Source organism: Apus apus, chromosome 1 (genome assembly GCF_020740795.1).
Source record: "Apus apus isolate bApuApu2 chromosome 1, bApuApu2.pri.cur, whole genome shotgun sequence".
NCBI classification, from domain to species: domain Eukaryota; kingdom Metazoa; phylum Chordata; class Aves; order Apodiformes; family Apodidae; genus Apus; species Apus apus.
Window position 1 is genome coordinate 135,857,093 of NC_067282.1, and position 22,437 is coordinate 135,879,529.

General features: G+C 36.2%; 1 protein-coding gene across 1 annotated transcript in view; it reads left to right on the plus strand.

Moving 5' to 3' along the window:
- ETNK1 (ethanolamine kinase 1) overlaps positions 1–19,869 on the plus strand; it is a 32,291-nt gene extending 12,422 nt beyond the window's left edge. Inside the window, exons 4-8 of the mRNA XM_051619854.1 lie at positions 1,400–1,542; positions 7,929–8,012; positions 9,655–9,815; positions 12,077–12,150; positions 13,343–19,869. Of these exons, the coding sequence (XP_051475814.1) occupies positions 1,400–1,542; positions 7,929–8,012; positions 9,655–9,815; positions 12,077–12,150; positions 13,343–13,415 (535 nt within the window). The 3' untranslated portion in view covers positions 13,416–19,869. The remainder of the gene's footprint in view (positions 1–1,399; positions 1,543–7,928; positions 8,013–9,654; positions 9,816–12,076; positions 12,151–13,342) is intronic.
- The last annotated feature ends 2,568 nt before the right edge of the window (positions 19,870–22,437 follow it).

A 22,437-nucleotide genomic window follows, 5' to 3' on the forward strand; every position in this document is an offset into this window, starting at 1 on the left:
ATTTAATGAAGTTTGTAAAATTGAGTTTTGTCATACTGTTATATACTGAAGTAGCTATATAAATGTCAAATATAATAAGGAGATACTTTTATTTGGTATGTTGTGTATGTTTATATATATAGTTCTTGGTTTGATTAGACACTTAATAAATAATAGTTTTCTTTACTCTTTTTTAAAAAATGAAGTTTTACAGAAGTACTTGAAGTAGTTAGTTGTGTCTCAACAGCTTTTAAGAGATCCATCAGTCTCTCGAACTGAGACAAGTGTTCTGGGGTGAATACTGTAAGCATATTTCCTGGGGCTGCAGGGGAGTACTGCTTGTTGCTGTTTCTAACCTGCACCTCTTGACTGTCTTGTATTTATTCAGTTTATAAATTTGTTCAAAATTGGGTGCCATAAAAGCAAAATTAATGAAAGACTCTTGGGTGATGGGATGAGCTGTCAAAGTGTTTCCCAGAGGAAGAAAAGGTATCAATACAGTCAGATTCATGCTCTCATGGAGTTACTCACCGGTGTTTAATTTTTTTAGCATCATAGTATAACTCTTGACGTGTAAGTAGAACATTTTCTTAGAAGACTAACAAAATAAGAAAATATTTACAAGGGGTTTTAGCATCAGTCAGTGGAAGATTAAGATAAGAATGGCAATGTTTAACATTTATGTTAACCTGAATCAAATTTCTGTGCTATAATCTAAAGCTTGAATTAAGGACAACGTTTCTTGGGGGTTGGAGATCAAACTTTTAAAACTGTGATGTGGAAGTATTTTGTACAATGTCTTCAGACTCAGTTATCAGTCAGTATGCAGATTGCAGCTAAAAATATTCTTCATAGACTATCTTTGAAATCACTGATGCCAGCTGCCCTTCTTGCTGCATTGTTATCAAAGAATGATCTAGCAAAGTTGAATTTTTTCTTTAGCAATGTAAAATTTTTAAGAAAAATGAGAAAATTGAGTATTTAAGTAGGCATTTTTTCTTAATTTCCAATTAAGCATATTTATGGTGACTAGAACTAAAAATCAATCCCAGTTATTCTACTTAAAGGAACTAATGTAATGTGAGCAAGAAGTGAATTAAAGTCATGCTCTAACACTTACCATCTTTACTCTTTTTTAAAATATGCAAGGTTGTGTTTAAGTTAGACTCCTGATTTTTGGACTGGTTATTTTTATTGCTTGGACAGTCTTTAGAAAATAGTTTTTGGGGAGGACAGAGGGAGATAAATGTCATAATTTGATTGCCATGGTGTCAAAGACAGGAGTACTTCAGCTTATGAGAAAGTCTGTTGAATTATTTGAAATAAGAATGTGGAGGAAAGTAACTTATTTCATCACAAATGCTTGGTATGGAACACACAGTACTAAATCTTAACAATCACATTTCTTATACCTGAAAAGGTTTTTAAGTGACATTCCAAGTCCTGAAGTCCTTCAGGAAGAGATGGCCTGGATGAAGGAAAGACTGTCAAATTTAGGATCACCAGTGGTACTCTGTCACAATGACCTATTGTGTAAAAATATTATTTACAACAAGAAACGAGGTAGGTATGAACTCAACAGTAAGTAGTGGTTTAGTTTGTTTATGCTGTAATTGCATTTGTTATATCAGTAGTGTGATTTTAGTGACTTTAAGTGAACTCAATTTGAGCTTTTAAGACACAATGATAGTGATATTTGTGAAAATATTAAGTTGCTTAATTAGCTAATTCTCATTTATATTACTGTATAGAAGAAGAATGTTGGTGTTCCTTGCTTTCTTTTAATGAATTTGTTAATCCCTAGCCTGCCTGTACGGTTAGGCTTCAAAGTATGTAATTGTTCTATTCTAAACATATAAAGCTTTTTGGAGGAAAAAAATCACACAAGCATAGAAAATAACGTGAAGACATTATCTCCTTTAATATGTGTATTGTTTTGGTTTGTGATTGTGGAAAAATACATTCATAATGCATTATCTTAGTGGTACTTCAATTGAGGCATAGGTTGTAGTAGTATTTCCTGTGTGAGGTACATAGGCATCTTAAAGATTTATTTTTTAAATACGTACTGTATTTAAACAGTTGTACAAGCAGTACATCTTAGCAAAGATGAAGTACATTTTTATTTTTTATTATAATACATTTAACTCAATTCATGTTATTAAATAATGCCTTAATCAAAATTACAGAGTTTTTGTATAAACGCATTTGCTTTTATTTTTGGATTTTAGTGGTTTGAGGTTCGGTTACTAAAGGAATCAATTCCACAGGACATCTGAGCAAATGAAAAAGGCAAACTTTATGACAGTAAAAGACCCACAGTGCATTAAAAATGCACAAATTTCTTCCCATTTCAAATATCTGAGTTCAGCTGAGTGCAACAAATTGATCAGGTTACAGTTAGATCAAGATTTTCTTTTGAAGCGAGGATGACATGTTCCTTTCAGGAGTTTTATATTTGTGACAGTTTGATGTGACTGTTGATATGTAAGTCCACAAGTGTGTGAAGTACATGACTGAATGGAACTGAAGTATTCTCCATCAGTCGCCATTGGTCGTTGACCTTTTAAGCTTATGTACCTTAATTTCTAAATAAAAACTAGCAAAAACATGCTAGAGTTGGTTCTAGTATGAAAACTGGCTCTTTATGTATAACCAGTTTGTGTATCAGATATACACTGAATACATGTGAATTAAGAAAATCTTGGTGGCTTGTATACAAATTTCTGTCTGAGTAGTACCATTTTTAAAGGAATTGCTAGTACTCCTAGCTCTACAGGTATATAGTATATACCTGTATAGTGCTATGAACAGCAATATTAAATTCTCAGAATTCATTACAAAACCTCCGTGGTTTTACTTAGTTTCAATGGTAGCTTAAAAAGAGGAGGGGAAAAGCAGGCAAGGTATGCAAAAAAAAAAAAAATTGGCTTGTGGTATTACAGAGTGGAGTTGTGTTACTGCAGTACCAAAAAGAAATAAATCTACTGTTACAGTGTGGGTCTTTTCAGTGCTGAAACTACTTTGAGTTTTAGCATTCCATAATGGACCCATTAAGGTAAAAATAATTCTTACAGTCACTTTTCATAGTAGAACCATGTTGCAAAAAAAACGGGAGGAATTCTTTTAAAAGGCTCTCTAAGAGGCTTTAAGTTTATATCTTTAAAACAAATGCTTTATGCTTTTCTTTTTGTAAACAGAATGGAGGAAAAAGCAATGTCAGCAGTGCATCACTTATGAGCAATCCTACAGTAATGAGTGTGTGAGTTCTTAGTGTTCGGGAACAGGGTGGGGAGGAGGGAGGTACATAAAGCACTTTGGCTTCAAGCTAAACATCCTTGGGGAGAAAAAGACTTGGACATATGAAATATTTATTAAACTTAACAATTGAACATTGCATATGTGTTGTAACACTTCTGTGACCTGGATACATCAGGTACCATTTTCATAGTAACCAAACCTCAATGCCATTTGTAGACTGACTTGTTTGAAAGCTGTTACTTACAGTGAACTTTGGACATAGTAAAGACATCAGTCTGTCTGTTAGTAAAACCTTAAAATGAGGAACGTGTTTTAGAAGTGGAAGCTCAACTTTTAACTATAAATATGTATTGCTTGAATTCTGTTTAGCAGAGCAAAAGCTTTTATCGGTATACAAATAACTTTGCAAAGCACAAAATGGAATATTTAAAGATGTACTTCATTAGGAATGACTTCAAGCTGTATGAAGGTAGTTAATGGCTTTGGTGATGCTGTACTCTTACTACATTTACTCTTTGATCTAGAGAGGCTGCTGTGTATCAAAAAGACCTTGGTGACCCTAAGCTGGAACTAAAGAAAGAGAATCAGTCTCCTAGATTAACTACTTTTTTTTTCCCCTAGAAAAGTTTGAGCAAAGCTGGTAGTGTTTCTTTCTTTTTAGGAGATGGCACAAACCAAATAACTCATATTTTTTTGCAACACTGTATTTATAATTTTAGTTGTGAATGCTTAATTTGCACACTTACTAGGCACAGGGTACGTGCATGTATGTGTTTTTTTTAAGCTACAGATTATCAGCAGAGACTAGGACTTCCATCCAATGCATTTAAACTAATTGGGGCATGTCACAGTGCCTTGCTTTAGACTGGTCCTCTGCATTAAATTAATGGCAAATTTTCAGACTTGAAAGAAAAGTTATAGTTGTGCCACATACTGATTTTAAGAAGAATGTGTCTCATGTTGTTAAAATTTATTTATGAGGCTTGAATAGCATGTTGAGTGCTAGCTTCATTTCGTGGAGTGTCACTCACTTTATTTCAATTTGTTCATGCTGAGGCTGAGAGGACTCTGCCTCTTGCTGTTTTGTTAATGTCTTTTTGCAGTCACTCAGGATATGAAAATTTGCAAGTGTTATTTTTACATAACTTACAATTATCAGTGTGAAGTACTCTTTGAAGTCTATAACTTGGAGCTTCATGATGCTTTTACCACTTGGGCATCAAGACAGTAAAAATTTGATGGATGCTTGGTACTACTTATTTACAGACTTTGTGTTCTGATGCTCTTAAAGTTTGGGTTTTTTCAATGTGACCTGAGAGTTTGCAAAAATACCTGATGTTTTAAGGAAATTCAAGTTGCTATTCAGTAAGACCAAGTATCAGTATTCTTTTGTCTGTTTCTGTGTGTTCTTTTCCAATGTATGAAAGTCACCTGCCAGGAAGTTAAGTGTGTAGGTACATGGCTAGTTTTGTTGTGTTTATTCCCTCTGCCTACCCAATGTTTTCTATGATCTTTGGTAGGAGTCTGTGGGTGCTCAGTGCTTCTGAAGACTGAGGTATGTTTAAGGCTTCTGGTTTTGACCTAAACCTTTTTGTTTTGTTTTTGTTTTGCAAAGGTATATTGGGTTTTTATAGCTAAAATAATTCTTTGGGTATATGACCCATTTGTGAATTTTCAAGTATGCTTATAGCATAGATCATTGTCTTTACTAAAGCTGTCTTCTAGGGCCTCAGTGGCTCACCTGATGAGCAGGATGGGATGGAACTCAGGATACATCATTCTGCTGTGGTAACTACAGCTAGAACTTGCACACTGAAAGTGCTTCCTTTATTAAACAGTTACAAGTGAAGAAAGCCGCTAGAGAGAGATGATCACCCTCCTACCTTTCAGTTCCCTGAGGAGATCTAATGGATGTCCTCCTGACTACTACTTGATCTATTTAAAAAAAAAAGAATTTCTGATGTGCAGAACATGGCATGCATTCCATATGTGTCTTCATGTAGTTTTCATAGATTACCTTACAGTTGTTGACACTAGTAGACCCCCTGATGAAAGGAGTGTGTTTCAACTTGAGTTGTTCAATATTCTTGATGTCTCTATTCCTGTTGATAACAGTAGCTTTTTCGGAGAGACGATGGAAGTTTCAAATTTTTCAGTGAAAACCAAATGTGTGTAGACTAGTATCTCTTGTTGCCCTGCCTGCTCCCAGTGAGATTGGTGGGATGTATAAATTATTTGTACTTACTACAAACCTTTAAAACAAAAGCTGTCGGCCTAACTACTAGGGTAAACTGTATCTTTTAGAAATGGCTTTCCTGTATGAACTGCAGTAAGTAGCATCTAATACTGTGGATATTTAAATAATTAATGCAAATTTTCTTTTGATTCTTCTAAAACAAGGTAGCTCAGACATTGCATTTATGAAGTGACAAAGGTTTTTGCTTTCTCTAAGTTTTACAGAAAGGACTGTATATCTATTTTGAACCTGTAACGAAGAAAATGAAACTCAAGGTTGAATTCCACAATAGATAAGTCTGAAAGAGATCAGTAAAAATGCAGGACTCTTTCACTTTGAACTTTTGACTTATCAAATGGGAGTTTGCCAAATTTTTCTTGATCTGCTACAGATGAGGGAAGCCATTGTTGTTACTTGTGGTGGCATACACCAGGCTACTTGTGCACTGGATGGAGGCTTATCACATCATTTGTTCATGTGCGTAAGGCCTGGTAACAGCCTTATTTGTATCTTGTTAGATTTGATTTCTTATTGTACGTGATACTATTTTTATATAAAAATCTGTACTTTAAAAAGCATGATAGCATGTAGGTATATTAATGAGGAAATTTGCACATGAAATAAATTTAAATATGTCTTATGTTGGTATTTTACAAGTGAGCTTGTACCTGCTATATTTGTATTCTATGTAGGAGGAAGGAAAACCCTCTGAATACAAGCAGTATCAAATGTTTGGGGATGTGTGAAAGTGGGAAGTTCAGGAGGTCGATTATGTAGCAGAATATTAATCAGGGTTGGACTGTGCTGAAGAACCAGTGGGAAATTAAAGTATATTCAAGTATGTGAATCTGCAAGTCAAGCAGTGGCAGAAGTTAATCTGTGACAGCATTATAAGATCTTGTCTGCAGCTGCTGTAAAATTTCTTGTCCCTTCAGAGTTCTAGAGAACCTCACTTTTCTGGGGCCTGAAAGATTTTCCTGGAAGGAGCTTTCTGTTCTGCAGGCCATTTTCATACTGGTTTGTCAGAGCCTAAAAGGTTTAACCTCAGAACCTTGGTAAACAATCCTCTCCTGTGGAAGTAAGGGTAAACTCTGACTTGGAGGATTGTGAGTAAGTGATTTTGTGTTGTGCCATTTAACTTCCATTATAAGTGCTTAGACAAGATTTATCCATCTGGATTGTGTTCATATTTCAAATATGGTAAAGACAAACTGCATAGATAAAAGAAATGCTTCTAAGTTTGTGATAAGTTGGTCAGGACGTGTATCTGGCAAAGCTGTTGCATTTGATATGACCAATATCCCTAAATCTTGTGGCAGTATATGAAACACTTAAAATACTTAATCTAGGAAATGCATAAGATACCTAATGTTATTGATTTACTGGATTTTTTTTGGCCTGGAGTTCTGATAGTTAACATTAGTATTTTTAAGATACTTTGTCATGCTAAGAAGATTGTTGATTGTAATAGAAGAAATATGTTTGCATTGAGTAAATATACAGCTAGTCATCAAAGGAACGGATGTAGAGAAGGAGAAAGGTGCAACTATTAAAATTATAAATTTCAGCATAGCCATGGGAAATAGAGGCTTTTACATGTTCTAGTGCAAGTGGCTCTTAAATTAACCCATTGCTTCCTTTTATAATATTTTTAGTAATTTTGCTGGTTTCCCTTAAAATTCAAGAGCTCTAGTTTTACCTCATCTGTCTTGTTAATGTCTTGACTAATATGGTTGTAGGCATTCTTGAGCATGTTTGATGCTGTGTTACCTTGAGTGAAGCATTTTCCTCAGCTTCACTACAGGTAAATGTAATTTGGAAACATTTGAGGCTGTGTTTGCTGCTTTATCAATCCTTGTTTACACAACACTGCATATTTTCATAGTTTTGATGCCTTGAGGATTTTCTGATCATTTCTTCAGACTAGTTTAAGTCAGCTAAAGAAAGCAACAATTAAGAATAGCCTTACTTTGTAAATGTGGTTGGAGGAAGCAGGAAATACCAACATGTGGTAACATGCTAGTACATTGTGGTTGGACACTTCTCTGAGAATAAACAGGACTGTTCTTTTTTTAAGTTGGGGAAAAAATGTTGTGCTATTTCTAATAAAGTTTAAATAAAGAATCCTCTACTAGGTTTCTTATTTTGAAGGCAAGGGATGCCCTCATGTGGTAGAAGTTAAAATAGAAATTCTGCTATGTGAAGTTTAAAAATAGAGAACTGTAAGCTCTTAAGTAATTATTTAAGAGCTTTTTGAATGAATATTCAGGTAAATCTCATAAAAATTACAGCCTTACCCTGGAATGTCTGAGTGCACACAGTGGGGTACAAGTAAGATGGGTGTGTGGTTTTCTTCTGTTTTTCCTGTAAAAATTCAAAGGACACCAGAGGATTAGTTCTGTGACCTCGTTTGATATGGACTCTGATGTTGCTGCTGTTGTGTCTCACCTAGATGATGTGCAGTTCATAGACTATGAGTACTCTGGATACAACTACCTGGCTTATGATATTGGAAATCACTTCAATGAATTTGCAGGTAAAAATTGAATTTCTGAGGAAACATAAACTGATTTTATAAAAAAACCCACCCTTATTCTTGCACATTTTTTTTCTGTCTGTATATTTAGATACATGTATGTAGCTGTTCATCTGATGGTATCAAAATGTATTGCTGTCTCACAAGCCAGTTATGCCTTTCCTTTGCAGCTCTGCTAAACTAGTAATGAGAACATCATGTCCTGTGTTTTGGTAGAGTTAGATAAATACAGAACTTGCCACTTTCACAGTGTCGTTTTATGAATGACATAGCAGAGACAGCCCATAGTAATGAAATACTGCAGATGTATCTTTTACAGTATAGGTATATAGTGAGAATACACTGTGTGGTTCAACTGTTCCAAATGGCAGGCTTCTGTGGGTTTTTTGGTTTTGAATGTGTCTAAGTGCTTGCCCTTGAGTCATGTCCTGAAATAAGAAGGAAGGGCTAAGATTGTGTGGTAGGAAAAAGGTGGAATTTTAGGAATAAGCTAATGGTAGATTTAATTCATTAATTTGTTAGAAATTTTTCAGTGAATTCCCTTTCTCTTTACTCTTTCCATAAGAGAAATAACTTTGAGTGTATGCTGTGTTATTTCAGAAGACAAGATAACAGGAAAAAAAGCTACATAATGATTAGAGATAATGATGGAAAGCACAGTGAAATTAGGAGTCTTAATCTACCAGTCATTGTTTCACAAACTGAATGTTGAGTCTAGATAACTTAAAAAAATTCGGAGTGTAGGTATTTGGAAAGAAAGGTAAATTCTTTACAAGATATATTTGAAAGTTCAGGTTTTCATGTGGCACTTTTCAGAGTCTGACTGTATCTTTAAGGAGCTAAGCATGGTAAGAAGACTAAATGAACAAATATGTTTTGCCTATGAAGACAGTTGTGCTTTACCTCTGCTGTTCTCTATCCATCCAGTAAAAATCTGATTTTTTAAAAAAGCTAAATTTGAGTGTATCTGACACAAGAAAGAATGTAGGCATTAGAGCATTGTTCTGTTCATAAAATAAGATTCAAAGAGCAACGTCTCAAGTCCTCTGGGAATGACAGCTAGTGGGAGAGAACTGTGATCCCAGTTTCGGACTCCTGGCACACGCTATATGACCTGTGACTAGACATCTCCAGTATAGGAAGGAAAATAGGCAAAAAGTATTTATGGAGATCAGACTTCTACGAATAATCTGTGGAGAGTTGGACATAATTATTTTTTTTTCATAAATAGCAGCTTGTTTGGTGACAATGTACATGCATCTGGATTCAGCTTTGGATATTTTTACATAGAAGTCACCTTTCATATCAAATCTGTTATATTTGGTTATGTTTGGGAGGGCTTTTGTTTCATAATGTGTGTATATTTTTTGAGGGTTCTCTCAAGGCCAAACTTGGTGAACTACAACTACAAGTAGACTGTGTGTGGCTGAAAACTTGTTATGTTGAATGCTCCGATGAGAGCGTGTGAAATTCCTGCCAACATGTAACTGATTAAGTCACATCAAACTAAAAAATACTGATGTTTGTCCACATAAATTTGTATGTTCAAGGTGGGGAGGGGGGGAGTAGTCCAGTAATGTGATTCTAATGGTCTTTTTAGATACCAAAAGGTTTTAATAGATTTTTTTTTTTCTTCCTTTAGGGGTAAATGAAGTAGACTACAGCCTTTATCCTAACAGGAAATTACAGGAACAGTGGCTGAGATCTTACCTTGAGGCCTACAAAGAATATAAAGGATTTGGCACAGAAGTCAGTGAAAAAGAAGTTGAGGTTCTATATGTCCAAGTCAATCAGTTTGCACTGGTAAATAACAAACACTTGATTAGAATATATTAAATTCTATAGAGAAGCCTGCTACTCTGTGGACAAAGTTGAGTTTCTTTCTCTGAGTGCTGTGGCATGTGAAGAAAATCTTCCTTAGCCTGTTCTATAGAAACTTTCTCCTATGTTGTGTGTTAAAAAGTCTCTGTAGAATATTCCTAGTGAAAGAGGTATGAGCGTTCAAAAAACAAGGAGATGGGCTTTTAGCAGATATTTCTATTGGCTGTTTATTGTTCTGGCAAGTTCCTGAGTTGGCTAGAGCTTATGGTGGGTCTGTGTTGAGCAACCTCTTGTAATGGTAAGATGATGGTAGAGCATTTTATAAAGACTTCTAAATCTTCTGACATTAGAAGCTTTTTAAAAATACGATAAAACTTTGTTACAGTAAAGTTAGGATACTTTGAATTTTTTTTTTGTTAGAGGTAGAATCTGCCATTCCTACCATAACTCTTCCCTTGCCTGCAGTGTCTTGGTGATTAAGAGAGTTGTTTTGTCCACCTCGGTGGTTTAAATTGTAGCAAAGGGCACATGTAGTCTGCTGTGATTCCCCAGAAGATCTGTCTTCCTGCGGAGAGTGAGAGTTGGCTGTATGAGCCTATTCACTGTTCCTCCTTTCTCTTGTGTTATAAGCTGTCTCCTGTCAGTCTGTCTTCTGCAGACTTTCAAATTAAAAGCTCTGCTCCCGTGTTCTTTCCTTGTTAAAAGATGCAGCACGTACAGTTTTAGTCTGGCTTTGGTGCCTTGTCCTTCAGGGAAAAAAAAGCACATCAAGAGGAATTCATTGAGTCAGAATATATGTGGCATTGAGTCAGAATAAATGTGGCATTGAGTCTTGGAATGTCCCAATTACGTATACTGTTAGAAGCAGCTGGAGGATGTCTCTTTCCAACCTTGATTCCTGTTTGATTTCTGAAGATACTATACAGGTTCATGTTTTTTTTGTTACATTTTCTGACTCTCCCTGTTCTTGTTCTACCTAGGGTGATGTGACAGAAAATATTACAGCAAAATGCCCTTGACCCAATAGCTGGAGAACTTTTATTTTGCTTTTCATGAGGAATAATGTGCCAAACTACTCACAGGCGGACTAAGGCTTAAGAACCCAGTTTGACCTTATTTCAGTCCTCTATCTGACTAACACAGGCACACCTCTGTTACTGTAATACCTTCAGTTTTCTGGCAGAAGCTATTTGTTGCAGTAAGAAAATGCAGTTCACTTTCTAGGAAGATAGCTATTAAACAAACCCTTAAAAATACCAGCTTGTTTGCTGTTATTCTTTTAAAATCTCTCTCATTAATTGGAAGGTTTAATTTCAGCTGTCCCGTTCATTTAGAAAAGTTAGATCTGCAATTAAGTAGGTTGGTGGTCTGTTTTAATATATATTAACATTGTTCTGTCAGTTGTAAATTGTGGTTGTACTAGTGTTTAAGAGGATAGAGTTCTGTTTAGAGAACGACTCAAGACTTGCTTATAGACCACACATGATGCACAGATACTGCCATACACACTCATGTCAGTTATTGTGGGAAACTTTGTTTAGAGAAAGTACAAACTGAAGTTAGTGGATGAGGGGGAAAAGGCCAGACTGCTCACTCTCAGGCAAAATTATCTAAGCTAGAGGTACAAGCCAGATTCACATGTATATAGAGTAGTTTCCATGTTCTCAGGTGTGTGTGCATGCAAGTGTCTTCAGCACTTCTGGTAAAGGTGTTACATGTAGGCTTCAGAAAGCAATTTAGGTAGTTACTGTAAGCAGTTCTACTGAACAAAAGTCTGAGGTATATCACTTGTAACCTGGAAGGTCCAGAAGTGTCTTCAATAAGGAGACAGTCAAGCTCATGGCCATTAAGAAATTTCATATGTGCACTAGAGCTGATTACATGTAGAATAATACAGATTTAATTAGCAGCAGTAGAAATTAGTTATATACCACGTTAAAAAAATGCACAGAAATATATAGTACACCAGCCCACTTAATAGGTGACCATTTTCATAAATGGAACATTATTTTTCTTGAAAATGAAACATGGATCTGGAGGCCAATGGATTTGCTCCTACAGTTGCCCGGAATTAATTTAATAATAGTTGTTTACCGATCTCTTGGGTAAAGAGGTAGCAAAAAAACTTTAAAAACAGGTTGTGTTTTGAGAGTTCTCTTGTAGATAACTATTTGTCTCAGTGTGAGAATGATTACATGGTGGATATTATATAATGTTAATCTTTTGCTAATAACTTTTTTCAGGCTTCCCACTTCTTTTGGGGATTGTGGGCTCTTATTCAAGCCAAATACTCCACCATCGACTTTGATTTTCTAGGGTAAGTGTTTGCTACATGTCATCATAGAATACTATATATTATCACAGAAAAATCCATAGGCTGGGACGGACCTGGGGGCCATCTCATCCAACACCACAGCTGTCAGAAAAGGTGAAGTCTGAGCAATGAACCTGATCTCTGTAATCATACTATAACAATTTTTAAGAGAAAGCAAGACAGTAAAAGCTGTCCATGCATTTTGTTGCTGAAAATTCTCTAAATTAGTATGTTTCCCTGGGCTAAAACATGGTATAAAAAGGCAACAAACATAATGAGAGGAGGTAATGTTTTTGGGCATTGAGTGTTTTTTGTTGGAGAGACAAAGGCCTAAATGCCAAGTTGGTCAGGATGGTGTGCTGTCAGACAAAGATGTACATTTCCAGCTGCAAGAGTGAAGAAGGGGGGCTCTTGTACAGAAGTGCACAGTGTTGATCTTGGAAATTCCTAATCTTTGCTAAAGAATCTTTGTAATGCCCATGAATACTAAGTTGTGTTTCCTGAGATGCTGGCCAGTGCTGTTCCATTTCAGGTAGATGTGCATCTTTGGCATTTTTTTTAACTGGTCTTTTGTGGCAGCAGGGGAATTAATCTCTCCATTTGGGGCTGGGAGGGGTGCTAAAATTAATAATTTATCTTGGTAAAAGAGCCCACTTCAGAATTTTTTTGCACTGACTAAGCCAGTTTTGCAAGGCTTAATATTGTCATTTTGTAAATGAGACAAAGGTGAATTTCTTCTTGTGACCAGTTTTTCTCAAGTAGAAGTACTTGTTAGTAACCGCTAGATGGCACAAAAACCAAGTTAAAGCACAGGTGGTAGAACCCAAAAACTTGCCGGTTTTGGATAAAGTGTTGTTCTTGCAAAGATGAACATGAGATGTCTCTGGAATTGTAGCTGTCAGTTGTTGGGCAGTCCATTATGAGCTATTCAACACGAAAATGCCACCTTTCCATAGTCCTGGAACAGTATCTGTTTTGCAAACCGTGGCAAGCAAGGTGGTCAGGAAGTGCTGTAATGTGGTTGCTCTGTTCTTAATTGATTCCTTTGGCAGCTGCTATGTGTCAATATTGGAGACAGGGTACCTGGGGTAGCTGGACTTTTGACTAGTCCTGTCTAGCATGGCTGGTTTTTTGGAAGGAGTTATCTGCTCTTAACTTCACATCTCAGTCTCTCTCTCTTTCCCTATTTGAATAGGTATGCAATTGTTCGGTTTAACCAATATTTCAAAATGAAGCTGGAGGTCATGACATTAACTCTTCCTGAGTAATGAAGAGGAAGAAACTTAACCAAGTGGAGAGACAACCCCTGAATCTTTTCTGAGAACAGATACTGGAAAAAAGCTAAAACATTTGTTGAAGTTCTGTAATGCTCACTTGGTGGTTCTTGCTTTATAAAACAATGCCTCTAAACAGTCCTTCAATGTTACATTTAGTATGAAGAGCATACATACTGCTGTTGATATGAAACGGATTAGAAATTTGCTAAATCTGTAAGAAGTTGTAGAAATGGCAATTTAATTCTTCTTTGTAATTTAACATATGTTGTATGTGAATTATTTATTATAAGTTTAACATGATTCCATTGCTGCTTTCATCAGTTTTTGTGGAAGTTGGACGCAGACAGTGAAGTTGTTCCAAAGGATTCATTCAACAACTTATTTTATTGAAGTTGCATTAACTTATATTAAAAGAAATATGATCAGTGAATATTAACCTTTTAGATGTATACAAGCAAAATGAGTGGAAATAGACTTGAGATCACCAGTGTGCTGTAACTAGGGAAAAAGGTTAAGATGATCTTTATTTTTTCCCTCTTTTTTTATAAAAAAGAAGGTGCTTTCCATACTATGGTACTTTTCTTTTGTATAAGAATCAAGCAGCTTGCTGAAATGATGAATAATGTTTTGGTTTTTCCTTCTTGCTGTGTTAAACTGTAGAAATGTGAAGGTTCCTTGACCATCCATGAGATTATTTGAGGATAGGTACCATCATAGTGTTAGGTGGACAAGGTTGCTGTCTCTAACTTCTGTGGGAAAACTGCTTGTTTATTAAGTGTACTTTTAAAGCAAAAGACCACTATTCCAAATCTATAATCCTTTTGGAAACTTGATTCTAAATTTGAACACTATTCTGGTGTCTATTTGTGCTTCAGTAGTATCTAGCAGAATGGACTATTGAACTGAAGATGACTGAATAGAGATCCTGTTGCACTGGGGAGCAAGACACTTAGGTTTACAGTTTGTGTATTGTTGACATCTTCCTGCTTTGTCATCTTCTAACCTTGGATTCTAGTCTTAAATTTGTCCTGTAGTTGCAGATTCTGGTATGTCTGTTTTTTTATTTTCTGTGGCAGCAAATTGCTTTTCAAAGTCTCCATATTGAAGGATAATATGAACTTGAATAACAGGGCTTTGATCATCACACACACTTTCTTATTTCTTAAAGCTATTATACCAAGAATGGTCTGGATTACAAAATGTGAATTGAAAAGAAAATGTTTACTTAACAATGCATAATTTTATGTCGAAAAGAGGCTTTAAATCTGAAAGGGGGTGAAATAGGGGGCAGGAAGGGAAGAAAGAACAGAAAACTAAAACCCAACAATGCAGTGTGGAGTTGAGCAGGCATGTACTCAACACTGATTATACTCTGAAAACTTTGCACTTTGGTCACGTAAGTGCCCACGTGTACAAAGTCTGTGTGTTTTCATATACACATGCAAACACAAACTTACCTGAAGAATAAATATTATGGGGAGTCTGTTGTACAGATTCCAACAAAGATATTTATTCAAAATTGCTTTATGGCACACTGCTGTGTATGTATGTGTGTATCTGTGTATATGCACACATATATACATAAGTGCTTTACAAAAGCTTGGATAGATTCAGGACAAAGAAAATTAATGTGGATGAAAAATGTTCACCTTGAAAGACCATTTTGCATAGCATTCTGGTACTTTACAAAAGCAAGGTCTGGATTTTTTTTTCCTCCTAACTTGTTTATATTAATCTCGGAATGTTTCCCATTTTTTTATTTCCTTCAGTCAAAACCTTAAAAATATTGATACAAATGAGAGAACTGGGATTTTTTTGTAACTTGAAATTAGGTAATTTTAATTAGCGTTTGTTAGTTGGAGACTACTATACTGGACAGATTTTCTTGGTAGTTAAATAGACACAAATAGCTAAAATCTATATTTTCCTGTGTAGCGGTTATTAAGGATGTTGCTAGAGCTCATGAAAACACTGAAGACTATAATTTTCTGTACTTTCTCCCTGTTGAATAATACCCTGCTGTCTGGGTGGTGTCTCAAAGTTCACCATGATCTGCTTGGAAGGAAGATTGATAAAGATTTTAGAGCTCTTACTGCTGTTTTCTTCAAGTGGTGGCTTGATTTCTGGCTTTGTATTGGTGAAATATTTGAAAAAGGCTGTGAAGTTCACTTGATCTTGGGAAATTCAACACTTGGGAACACTTGGGAAATCCAATCCTGACTTTCCCAACAGTTGGCAAAACGCATTCCTTTTAGTACTATTTAAGTTTGGAGTCAGTGTAATTCTTTTCAGTAGCATTTTTGTTTGTTTAGCTCAAGTAGCAATAACTGTAGGAATGGAAACTTGCTTCTGCAGAACCAAAGCTCTTGATGAGTGCAGCTCAATCTCATACTTGTGAAGTTCCACTGAATCCCGTAAAAGCACTTTGAAGCAGATAGTAAATACTGCAAGCTTTTCCTGAGCCACTTTGAAGAAGCACAAGGATTATCACAGGTTACAGTGGTTGACTTTGCAGTACTGGCAGAGGCTTTCATTTTGCATGTTCAAAATAATTTGACACACTTCTATACTGCTTTGCATCAGCTTTCTTTCAGGACAAGTGCTGGTTAAAACTATTCCTGACAAAGTTCTGAGGAAATTCTAGAAAACATTTTCCAAAATGACATGCTGGTTACCTTGAGCCTTGTTCCACATCCATTTGAGCCAGTAGCACTCTGGTATTCTTGCTTGCTGAGGAATATCTACAGACGTGTTAAGTGAGAAGCAGTAGTTTGCAATAGCATTGCAGATTATAAGGTAGCTTGAAACTGTGAATACAGGACATTCTGAATGTAAGTTAGGTACTAGAGAACATGTGCTTGTTTCAATTAATTTATCTCAGTCTCTTTAATAGCAACATGAAGATATTTGGTGGAGGACAAAAAATGACTGAGCTCTAGAAACATCCTTTTGTAGTTTTGACTGTGACTTGCCAAGAAGATACGCTGTTGCCTTTATGTTAAGCTAAGGGCATGAATGCCAAAATTAATAATTCTTACTGTAGTTAAACTCATATTGTAAATATAAAAAGGATTATTAGTAATGGTATTCTTGCACAAATAGCATCAAGTCAATAGACTGTAGTGGCCTGGTTGCTTTTGTAAAGCAGAATAGTGTGAATTTTTTTCTTCTCATTTTTGCAGTCAGATCTGGATAATCCATGCCTAATTTCTTGGGTCACCTAGGCATCAAAGATTTCTGGATGATAATTAGTATTTTGTCACATAATTTTAAATTCCTTCATTTGCAGTTCTTGATTTTTGTTTTAAAAGGACTCACCAACTTTGCATTAACCAGGTCTGACTGTGTATGTATATACAACACTGTAAATAACCATTTGTAAATTAGTGTGAATTGTACTGTATCTTGCATTTATGGATTGTGTATTGCATTGTATTCTATCCTATTTTGTAGAAACTTTGATGTAAAGAAGAATTCTAACTCTTGTGTGCGGACTTCTTTTATTAAATTGACGTGTAACAGAGCATAATAGTTTTATGTTAAGGGTATCCATTTATAGCTGTGGGCATCCAGTGTCTATTTTTTTCTCTGTTAGCTTTTTTGAGATCCTGCTCTTGGGAACGATTCTGGGAATAAAGGAGTTTATACAATACTAAGATGAAGAGAAAGTCTGTTCTAATAATGGGGCAAATCATGTGTCACAGGTACATGTAGTACCTATGGCATAGGGAAAGCTGTTAAAACTGTGAACTTAAATTCCCCAAAACTTCCTATTACGTTCTTGAATACTGGTGACTTCTAAATGTCAGCATGTTGAAGTACTCTTCAAAATGTTCCCATGGTGACAAGTTGAGCTGTGATAGAAGTCCCCCAATTTAAATGGTTTTGGTGGCTATAGCCTCATAATAGAAGCAGTTGCTAACTAGTCAATGCTTATAATAAATGCCCAAATCACTAAAATAGTCTGCCAGTCATTTTCCTCAACACTAGAATTATTCATAGCCCTTTTAGACTATTTGAAACACAGGTATTTTCCCTGTGTGCCATTCCCTCCACCCTACTTCATTAGGGAACCATGAATATAAAAGCTTCCTTTCCCTACTTAATCATCACTATTTCCTTTTTGACTAAAATAGTGTTCTTTTTTTTTTTTGTCAGTATGAGTTCTCATCAGTATTTTTGTGTGTAGGAAGTCCTTTTCTGAAGAGGCCTTTCTTCTTGGAAGCATAGGCAGAATGAAGCATAGTTTTCCCCAAATGCCTGCCTATATTTCATTACTGCTGCCTTTCACTGTTTGGAACTCCATAGTGTCCTTCAGGCTGTTAGTTCATTCATGTCACAGCTGTGCTTAATAACTGCTGGAAAGTACTGGTGTGCAAATCTTACTGTCCATCTGACAAAGATTGATGCAGTTTGTACATCCTGTCAGTGTTCCCTGCACTGGGTGAAAGGTACTTGTGCTTATTAATGTTGACATTGGTCCTGGGAAAGGAGTTTGTCAAAGAAGTGTTAGTCAAGAGGAGGAATGGGTTCAATAAAAGTAAAAGGAAATAATTTGTGTGGAAACTCAAGCTTAAGCTTTTGATGTACTAAGGTATTGGATATGCTTATTTACTTGAATGGGTTAAGGACAACAGCAAATCATAAAGGGTAAGGATTGTTTGAAAATTTCGTTCAGATATTTTAAAGCCTTAGGAAGCTAACAAAAGCTGACAAAATGTTCCTCTGTTACTCCTACCAAAAGAAGTCTTAAAGCAGCTTTGGGTAACTTTTTGATTAAACAAAACTTTATATTCCACTGGGTTATAGAAAAATCTCATTTGGGGTAGTCTTTCTTGTAGTTTGTGGAGGAGGTTGACTGCATCTTGCCTGTCTGTGTCTGAGTGTCTATTCTTGGTTTGTTTCAATGTTTTTGTATTTTCTATGTTCTTGGATGCCTTCTAAGGTGTGCTAGAATATTCAACTACTGGATTTAGCTACCATCATCTCTTCCACAGCACGCAGGTTGTAATTATAGTAGAACAGAAAACACTTGGTCAAAATTTGAGGGAATGTAAGGCTGATGTTGATCTTGCAGCTAATTGTTTTTGCTTGTGAAAGATGTGAAAAGCTAGAACCTTTTGTCTTGTGCAAGGCAGAGGTTCTGTTAGACAACCACACAACCTGAAGGAAGAGGTTCTTGGCAGTGAGAAACCACACAAATCTAGGTGGGATATGTCAGAAGAAACCAAACTTTGTTTCCTATAGACTGCAGTGGAAAGAAAAATGTGTGAAGTGTTTCCATGTGCCAGTTGCATTGAGGTGCTCCATTTAGCTGATGTGGTAAGACAGTGGAGAAACATAGTCTGATTTTTAAGTTACTTTTCCAGTTGGTCTGATCTGTAGAGATACAGATCCTGTGATGAGGAAACCAGTAAACCTGGTGGGAGAGGGGAAAAAATTCTGTAATTGTTGAGGTTCCCTATGGTGTGGAACTAACCAAAATATATTTGATTTGATGTTTTTAGAGAGATGACAAAGAGACAACTTGGTGGAAATCAGGAGTCGTGTGAACCTTTACAAAGTAAACAAGTTACTTGAAATCTTAACAAATTTTGAAAAGTGCTAAAATAACTTCTGGTACTGCACCAACCTATTTTTGTGGTATTGCAACTGAGTTTTTCCTATGTTAAGTGGTTTTTTTTGCTTCCCCACTTGAAGATTCATGCAAAGCACAAGATGAAAGAGAGCATGGAAGAGAAAAATGAAAAATATATACAATGCCATAAAACACAGTGTAAACTGGAAAAAAATGTCTCTAAGCATTTGTAGTAGTAATTAAGTGTGTAAAAAGTGGTAGTTGTCAAGTCTTCAGTGTGTGAAAGGTATTTATTTTTTTCATAGAAGTGTTCCTTTTAACATGTTGTATCTCAGATGCACTCTGTGGTGGTCAACTGCTGCTTGGTACACAAGTACTTTGAATAATCTCCACACTGAGAATGTACCTAATCTTTCTTAAATATGACTTAAAATTCAGTTCATCAGTTCTGTCTCAAGCCTCTTAATCCACCTATGTAAAATCCTTTAAATACTTGGAGAACCAGGGCTGTGGCATATTAGGGATATGTTCTATTTTGTGTCCTTTTGTTGTTACTGTGTGTTTTCAGTGTTCTTTTAAACACAAGTCCATTTATGTCCTGTGAATAAAACAAGCTCCTTTTACAAAGAAGCCTTTTTCATCGTCCAGCACTGTCATCCTCCTGGAAGTCCTCATGACCCTTCTTGTTGTGGAGTTTAGATGCATCATTTATCCATTTTAGTGAATTGTATTTCTTTTGAAGTAAATGTAATTGAAGCTATTATAATCAGTGGTAGCAGGCCTTAAATGAAGTAATGTACCTTTCAAAGAGATTTATATTGTGTAAATAACTTCAAACTGCAACAATAAAGTTTGTTTCTAACTGCACCGTTAGTTTATATTGTCATGATTTTGCTTTCCCTAGGTTTGAAAGCACTTGATAGGGAATACTTGAGTTCTTAAAGGCTTTTGACTTGTGTTCAAATCCATACCTCTCTATTTCTAACCCGGAAATACTTTGAGCTCATAATTGGCTTGCACAAAGTTAACTCTTTTTGAGCAGTTTTGCATATTAAATAGGTTTTGTCCTCGACCACTGAAATTTCTCATCTGTGAGGCAGGAATTAGATGGAATACAACTATCAGTAGGAATTGTCACCACTGAACTGAAGGACAAGATTTGAAGTGGGGCTGCTCTGGAGTTCAATTTATGCAAAATAAGGGCTGTGTTAATTAGAGGGGACCCATTCTAGAGGCCAATCCATGACATTCAAGAAAGATTCTGCATCCAGAAGCACATTTGTATCACAATGTTGAGATACTTGAGGCTTAATTGGGATGTTTTGATGTGCATCAACAAAACTCTTGCTTCCTCCATCTTGGTTGTACATTTTAAAGAAATTTATTTCACCAAGGGAGGGATTTTACTTGGTCTTGTGTTATCCAGTGCAATTACCCACAGTGAATTTATTGAGGAAAGTATTCCTTGGGCCAGTCTGTGCTCCATGATGTGACTGCTGTTGTCACTGAAAATGGGACATTCCCCATATACATTGAATAGAAAATTTTGCTCTCATTTATAGTGGGCTTCAAGGTGTTACCAGAGTTAGTGTATGTGTAGTAAGGGACAGACAGAACATGCAAATAGAGCAAAACCTTAAAAGGTTCTGCTAAGTGCAAAAGTAAAGTAACCTTTAGGCTATGAAAAAGCATGGACCCAGCAATGCAGGAAACTGGAGACTTGAACCCTGTGTCTTTGTTCAAGTAGGGTTTTGTGCATAATCCCTTTTCAACTAGCAAGGCCTACCTACTATAGGGCTAAGTTGTAACTAGTCTTTGCTGTCATAATTGCAGTGAAAGGAGATCTCCTGTGCTGAGTAGATAAGCCATCGTAACATGCAGTCTTTATTTTCTTCTCCAGGTAAAACCCTTTTTCATTCACATGTTGGCCTTGTTATTACAGAAAATGCGGAGCAAGCTCTTCCTAAGCTACAAGTTGTCGGTGGAAAAGAGTAGAGGTGTAGGGCATGTTTGACACCAGTCTGGAAAAAATGGCCTTAACTAGGGTATTTCCCTCAAGATACAAAGCAAACTGCACAAGTACGATAAGAGGAAAAGCAATGGCATATGTAGTGGGCTTCAATATGTAATATATTTAAATGTGAACTACATAAAATGTGCGTTCCTAGGAATTTCCCTGAATGAATTCAAAATAGCAGTGTTATCCTTAGTAGCAATAGAAAGCTGATTTGTGTTATATAGAATGCATATAGGTTTTCTATATATCTATAACCTATGAAGGTATATTAAAGAGAAGACTGCTCCCACTAGCACTTCAGATGCAAGCTGTGTGAGAGTGCACAGGAATCTGTTTTAAGCACATCCATGTGTGTGTTGCCAACAGTCCCCTTTCAGAGTCTTCTCTTGCTACTGAAGGGGTAGAGAAGACTTTATTTTTAAAGCTCTGGAGTGTGCTTTGATTGCTGATACGTAGCAGGAAAAACATTTCTTTCTACAGGAACTGGCTTTGAGACAGGAGTGTGAACCTCTTGCTGCACATCCTTTTGGAAGCCTTCCTTGAGACTCCAAGCTTAAGCTGCTAACCAGGAGTTGTTTCCTTCCTGTTCCCTGTTAATATTCCCTACAATTTATCTGCAGTTGATCCTCATTCTGGTCTCTTGCTCTGCTACTAAGAATAAAGCTGTTGTGTTTTTTTTTTTTTAATTCTTTAGGAGTGTGAAAGGAGCAATACATAGAACTGTTCAAATAATAGCAAGTCATCTGAGAAGCCAAAGGTGGTGTCTACTTAAAATCACTTTATGACTGACTGGGACAAGTCAGAAGCATGGCTCTTACTTTACTGTTTGTTTTTTGTGTTTTTTCTTTTTACTGATACCTTTGCTTCTCTGTGCCCTGGGAAACAGAGCAGGATGGAAGACTCCAGCACTTACCCGCAGGTGGCAATGGAGCTGCAGGCTGCGTCTCATTGTTGAAGAAGCTTTTCAAGGCAGCTTATTTTAGTAGTACAGCATATCATATCTTGAGTTAAAAAGGAAAAAGGGTATTCTTTTATCTCTCAATGAGTTGCAGCCAAGATCAGTAATTGCCTTGCTCTTAATGTTGCGTAACTGTTAGCAAGGCTCAAGCCAAGCATTAATGAATTTCATCAGAACTTCATTTTTTAATGAGCATCATTAATCGTTAGCCAAGCATGCTGCAACCTACACTTCTCAAAAATGGGGGTTTGCCAGTCGTATTGCACTATGAAAACAGCAGCATATTTTCCTTGGATTTTAACAGTAAGATAACAAGAAAAGACCATGGAGGGAGTGAGACAAAAAAACTCATTCATTTGACCTTTTAAATACTTGCGATGCTCTCTGAAAGCTTGTCTGAAGTTTCAGCTTGGGAGCAGCTGCTGCCCCACTTTTCTCTGGGCTGTGGTAATGCTGCGAG